At 37.6% G+C, this 6,683-nt stretch overlaps 1 protein-coding gene across 1 annotated transcript in view; it reads left to right on the plus strand.

Moving 5' to 3' along the window:
- Nucleotides 1–6,683, plus strand: part of ITCH (itchy E3 ubiquitin protein ligase) — a 114,738-nt gene that overhangs the window by 100,804 nt on the left and 7,251 nt on the right. Inside the window, exons 23-24 of the mRNA XM_008571249.1 lie at nt 2,884–2,980; nt 6,478–6,550. Of these exons, the coding sequence (XP_008569471.1) occupies nt 2,884–2,980; nt 6,478–6,550 (170 nt within the window). The remainder of the gene's footprint in view (nt 1–2,883; nt 2,981–6,477; nt 6,551–6,683) is intronic.

The following is a 6,683-nucleotide window of genomic DNA, read 5'->3' on the forward strand; positions in this document are numbered from 1 at the left end:
GAGCGCCACCATGCTCCCAAGCGGCGCACTGTAGCAGTGCGCCACCGGGCCGGCCCTCTAAATTTATTTCTACTGGTAGACACAGCATAATTTTTTAGGATTTGCTTACCACATGGAAATGAGTCACAAAACAAAATTTACCAGTGTGTAGGCCCCTCAGTCTATTCCTGTGCATTATAATAAATCAGTACAGATTATAACAGCACACTTTTAAGACTATTGCCAAGTAAGCAACACATACCTTGTACCTTTGCTCAGAGTATAAGACAATTCTAGATGATAAGATTCACCTGCATTTAATTTAAATGTTTTTGGAATTTTATTGAACTATATAAAGTATGGTTTTCAACATTCATACTTCATTAAGAATTACATAATATTTATTTATTTATTTTATTTTATTTTTTAAAGATGACCGGTAAGGGGATCTTAACCCTTAACTTGGTGTTGTCAGCACCACGCTCAGCCAGTGAGCGGACCGGCCATCCCTATATGGTATCCGAACCCGGGGCCTTGGTGTTATCAGCACCATACTCTCCCGAGTGAGCCACGGGCCGGCCCAAGAATTACATAATATATAGATGGCAAAATGTAAGAGACTAGTTCAGAATCATAATGATCTCTCAAAAAAAATGCCTGCTTTAATTAACACCAAGGTCCAGGGTTCAATCCCTATACAGACTAGCTATCCCCACCCCCCAAAAAAATAAAATTTGAGAGGGGGAGAATCCTACATATTGAAAGAAGCATAAGAGACTTTTGCAATATATGAATCTTTTTTAGATCCTGATTCAGACATTATTTAAAATTGAGTCAATCAGGGCCGGCTCGTGGCTCACTTGGGAGAGTGCGGTGCTGATAACACCAAGGCCCCGGGTTCGGATCCCATATAGGGATGGCCAGTCCGCTCACTGGCTGAGCGTGGTGCTGACAACACCAAGTTAAGGGTTAAGATCCCCTTACCGGTCATCTTTAAAAAAAGTGTCATTGGCCTCTCAGGAGGAGAGGAGAGGGTGGGGTGAAAAAATATTCCAAGAAGGGCCGGCCCGGGCCTGGTGGCGCACTGGAGAGTGCGCCGCTTGGGAGCGCGTCCCGCTGAGGGTTCGGATCCCATGTGGAGACCAGTTCCCGCTCACTGGTTGAGCGAGGTGCGGGCGCAACACCGAGGGTTGCGATCCCATTGCCAGTCCCCGGTGCAGGCGCGACACTGAGGGTTGCGATCCCGTTACCGGTCAGTAAAAAAGACAAAAAGGAAAAAGTTAAACATAGAATTTACATATGATCTAGCAATTCTTCCCCCTAGGTATATACCCCTAAAGACTTGAAAGCAGAGACTCAAACAGATAACTCATATACCAGTGTTCATAGCAGTATTATTCAAGATCACCAAAAGGTGAAAATAATCCAGATGCCCATTGATGGATGAATGGATAAACAAAATGTGGTAATACATGTAATGGAATATTATTCAGCCCAAAAAAGGAATGAATTTTTTGACACAACCTACAATATGAATGAACCTTTAAAACATTATGAATTTTGGGCCGGCCCGGTGGCGCACTGCTACAGTGCGCCGCTTGGGAGTGCGGCGGCGCTCCCGCCGAGGGTTCGGATCCCACATACAGACCGGTTCCCGCTCACTGGCTGAGCGCGGTGCGGGAGCAACACCGAGGGTTGCGATCCCGTTGCCGGTCCCGGTCCGGTACAGGCGTGACACTGAGGGTTGCGATCCGTTGCCGGACACGAAAAAAAAACAAAAAGGAAAAAAAATAAAAAAATAAAATAAAACATGATGAATTTTTAAATAAGTAAGTCACACACAAGGACGAGTAATGTATGATTCCAGTTACATGATTAAAAAATAAAATAAAACATTATGAATTTTTAAATAAGTAAGTCACACACAAGGACGAGTAATGTATGATTCCAGTTACATGAGGTTCCTGGAATGGGCAAATTCATAGAGTTAAGAAGTGAATAGAGGTTACCAGGAGCTATTGGGAGTGGGAGTGGAAAGTTGTGTTCAATACGTACGTAGTTTTTGTTTAGGACGATAGAAAAACTCTGGAAATAGCAGTTATGGTTACACAACACTGTGAATGTATTTAATGTCATTGAATTGTACGCTTACAATGATAAATTTTATGTTATATATCCATTACCACAATAAAAATTGTTAAATGTCTGCTATACGTGGAAAGAAACTCACAGAACTGAGTTTCTGTAATAAATAGGGTTAGCATTTTAAAATAATTGACAATAGTGTAATAGGATAAAAATTATTCCTTACAAAACATATTTGGCTAATCTAAAATAGTTGTGGTACAGGCTAGAAACATCCTTCAGAAACCTAATGTTTTGAGTCAGAATTGTAGAGAGAAGAGCCACATAATTCTATGTGTAGCTATGCCAAAACCTAACAAACATTGAGAAAAGAAGGTTATTGGGATATATCTGGATCAGAATTGTGTGACTTTGATTTCATTTGTTTATAAAACAAAAAAATCTATAATGACTCAAACTCTGTGTCCTATGTAACTACATGAATATTCTATAGGACAGGCATATCTAGGGGAAAAACGTAGGAGCTGCCATCGAAGAGCTGATCTTGAAATTCCCCGAGTAGAGAGCTCTTGGGCCTAGGGCACCCTTCTTTTTCTATCTCCATTTAAGGATACGGTCCTAAGATTTATATAGGGGAAGATTGGTGGAGCTTTGACAAACATGGAGATGACCATTCCATCCACATTGTTGGGTGAAGTCATTATCTAGTGCAGATGACACTAGGGGTTCATGAGATTTGAAATGATCGTTTTCATTCTTGTTTAGTGTGTTGAATATAATGTATGACCTAACATTTATCTTTAAATGTGCTTTTAATAGTTCGTTAAAGAAATCGATAATGAGAAGAGAATGAGACTTCTGCAGTTTGTTACTGGAACCTGCCGATTACCAGTAGGAGGATTTGCTGACCTCATGGGTATGTATACAGGGTACTTTTCCTGTACAAAAAATTGCTTATCACACGACTGTTAGATAAATGTGTATACAGCTTATCAGAAACAACAAAGACAACTATAGCCATTTTCTCAACCAGTCACAGTTTACCTGGATATGTGTGAACTTTTAAATCACTTTGTAGTCCTTACCTCCATAGAAATTTTTAACCCTCAGCTGGACCCCACAATTTAACTCAGTAAGATAGCAGTCTTCTATATGAAAATCTGTTTATACATTCAGTCATTTGGTAAACATTTTAGTGTCGCCTATGTGCCAGACTCTATCGGTTGTATTATACTGTATTTTAATGATCTGCGAAGATCAGTGTACAGTAGTGGATAGTAGTTTCCCTATTGTGTTTAAGACCATTCTTCCCTATTAGACCAGTAGCTCTTTGAGATGTAAATCATATCTTCATCATCTTTTTATTTCTGGTGCCTGGCACTGTGCCTGTTACATAGTCACTGATTAAAACATGTGTCATATTGAAATGAATGACCATGAGAATATTTATTTGGGGACTAAATGATAAATTATTTAAGCAAATTCAAGTATTTCTTTAATGACATTAGGCCAGGTACCAAAGGAATATACACAGAGAAATTGTGTTCCTTAATCCTGGTTTAGCTGGAACAGAGAGTCAGAATTAGAGAACTAAGCAGGTAATTTTGGATATAGAGCGAACCAGTTTAACAAAGACTTTAAAAGCCAGACCAAAAGAATTTGGATAGTACCCTGAGGGTATTAGAAGCTGTGGAAACTTTTCGAAGAGGGGAAAACTTGCTGAAGCTGCATTTTGGGAAGATTTGGTAGCAAGATATAGTATGGATTAAAAGATGGGGAGATGTTTCCTAAATTTCCATAAAAAAAACAAAACAAAAAGAAAGATGGGGAGAACCTGGAGATAAGAATAAATTATTGCAGCAATGATGAAAACTTGATCTTAGGAGATGGAGGTAGAAATAAAAAAGAAGGGATAAATGCTAGAGAAGTTACAAATATAGAAACAGGCAGAGCTTGATTAGATGAGATATAAAAGAGGAGTGTGAAAGATAACTACCATGTTATGAAACATGGAGTAATGGAGAAGTCATGAAGTATAAAGAGAACGTTTAGAGATTCAGGGGAGGGTGATGAGTGGCTTAGAACCCACTGAGTTTAAAATTACTGCCAGACAACCAAGTAGAAAATTCCAGTGAAGCAATTGTAGAGGTATGAGAGGTAAGAATAGAGAGGGAAAGTTGAGTCATCAGAGCAGTGACATTTGAAGCTGTAAGAATGGGTGGTCTTTATGCAGAAGTAGAATACATAGAAGAGTAGAAGGGTGATGCTTAGAAACATCCGTATGTAGGGGTGAGATAGAAATAGCCTGGAGGCAGGCTTAAAGGAGAGGCCAAAGAGTGAACAGAAGAAATAAATAGTATGGTCTCTCAGCAGCAATATAGAAGGGCTGCAGTAACCTTTCCGGTGCTGCAGAAAGGTCTCAGAAGGGTGATTTCTAAGGAAGTTTTTGGAGGGGCACCTTTGAGAATGCATTCTAGTTTGAATAAGAGAAAGCATGTTGGAGGTTGGGAAGGAAAAAGAGCAGTGACCAAAATGAGGGGAAAAAAATTGTAGAAGCTTCTTAGTACAAACTGAAATTCTGATTATTAAACTAGATGACAAGAACTAGATCTGCTCTTAGAAAAATATTAGGGTTGGATGGGGCTATCTAAAACAATACAGAAGGATGGCCCTGGAAGATGGAGACAATGAGATTGTGACGTATAGAATTTTAGAAGCCATCTAGTTTAAATTTCCTCCCGGTGCAGAAGAAGAAAGTTATAAGGGTTATGTATATAAACCTTTAATGTGATGGTTCTTGATCTTATCAGATCCAACGTCCCATTTTTATTAAGAGATATGTAATATTTTCTCTAATATTCTGAAGTGAAATTGATAACCTATCCATAGTCTCCCCAAAATACATATACATAGCACTAATACAACAGAGAAAAATTTTAAGTGATTTATAATGAAATAATATGTATTTCAATATATTTGTATTTGGGAACAGTTATATTAGAAGATATAGTTAAGTAGACAGATACTTGTACTTCTAAGAAAAGGTTTGGGTTTAAAAGAATATCAGGAGCTATTCTGTAAAGGAAGCACTGGAAAATGAAAGAACATTTTGAAAACATAAGAAGTAATAGACTTAATTATATGTGATAAGAAAAAGAGGGAAATAACCTAAACAAAGTAGGGATAATACACCTGCCAAAATAAATTATAGATGGTCAAAGTGGAAGAAGATGAAATAGATTGTATTTAAAAGTGTGGTGTTGAAATGTATCTCTTCTCATGAAATTCCACTGCAGGCCAACACTCTGATATTTTTACATATCATTTAAAAGATGGCTGAAAATAGGAACATAAGTGCAAGAGTTTACACAGAAGTTCTGTGGGTTAGGGACAGTGTCACAGTGAGATGAAAAACAACAGGAAACCTAAAAATTTTAGTATATAGTTTTTACAACTAGATTTCTTATTGTTTTATAAAGTTTTAAAAAGCAGTCAGGGGCCAGCCCGTGGCTCACTCGGGAGAGTGCGGTGCTGATAACACCAAGGCCATGGGTTCGGATCCCATATAGGGACAGTCAGTTGGCTCACTGGCTGAGCGTAGTGCTGACAACACCAAGCCGAGGGTTGAGATTCCCTTACCGGTCATCTTTAATTAATTAATTAATTAATTAATTAAAGATGACCGGTAAGGGAATCTCAACCCTCGGCTTGGTGTTGTCAGCACTACGCTCAGCCAGTGAGCCAACTGACCGTCCCTATATGGGATCCCAACCCATGGCCTTGGTGTTATCAGCACCGCACTCTCCCGAGTGAGCCACGGGCTGGCCCCTGACTGCTTTTTCGGTCAGTTGGCTCACTGGCTGAGCGTAGTGCTGACAACACCAAGCCGAGGGTTGAGATTCCCTTACCGGTCATCTTTAATTAATTAATTAATTAATTAATTAAATATAAATATAAATAAATAAAAATAAAAATAAATAAATAATAAATAAAAAATAAATAAATGAAAAGCAGTCAGGATATAAATATAAATAAATATAAATAAAAATAAAAATAAATAAATAATAAATAAAAAATAAATAAATGAAAAGCAGTCAGGGTGATAGTAATATGGCATATTTGTAAAATAGCCTTTATTAATGAAATTCACAAAGATTGCTTCATATGTCTGCTATTTTAATGTCTGATTCTAAATCTATTAAAAGCAATTCATAATCTTCTCTATTACATATTAACACTATTAAACTAAACTTTCTTTCTATGTAGTTAGATATGCTGTAATATATTGAGTAGGGTGTGTGGATTTGTGATTCTAATAAGTTCCCTGCTGATGTTGCTGCTGCTGGTGGATAGGGTACCACAGTTTGAGAATCACCACATTAACAAATTGTTTATGATTTCATTATGTTTTAGGGAGCAATGGACCACAGAAATTCTGCATTGAAAAAGTTGGGAAAGAAAATTGGTTGCCCAGAAGTCATACCTGGTAAGTAAAATCAGAAGGAATAGAGAAAACAGCCTTTTTCCAGTTATATTGTACCTATTTAAAGCATGTTAGAAATTAGAAATATTTTCCTCATGGTATTGATTTTTTTTTTTTTTTTTTTTTTTTTTTTTTT

The sequence above is a fragment of the Galeopterus variegatus genome, unplaced genomic scaffold (genome assembly GCF_000696425.1).
Source record: "Galeopterus variegatus unplaced genomic scaffold, G_variegatus-3.0.2 Scaffold670, whole genome shotgun sequence".
NCBI classification, from domain to species: Eukaryota; Metazoa; Chordata; class Mammalia; order Dermoptera; family Cynocephalidae; genus Galeopterus; species Galeopterus variegatus.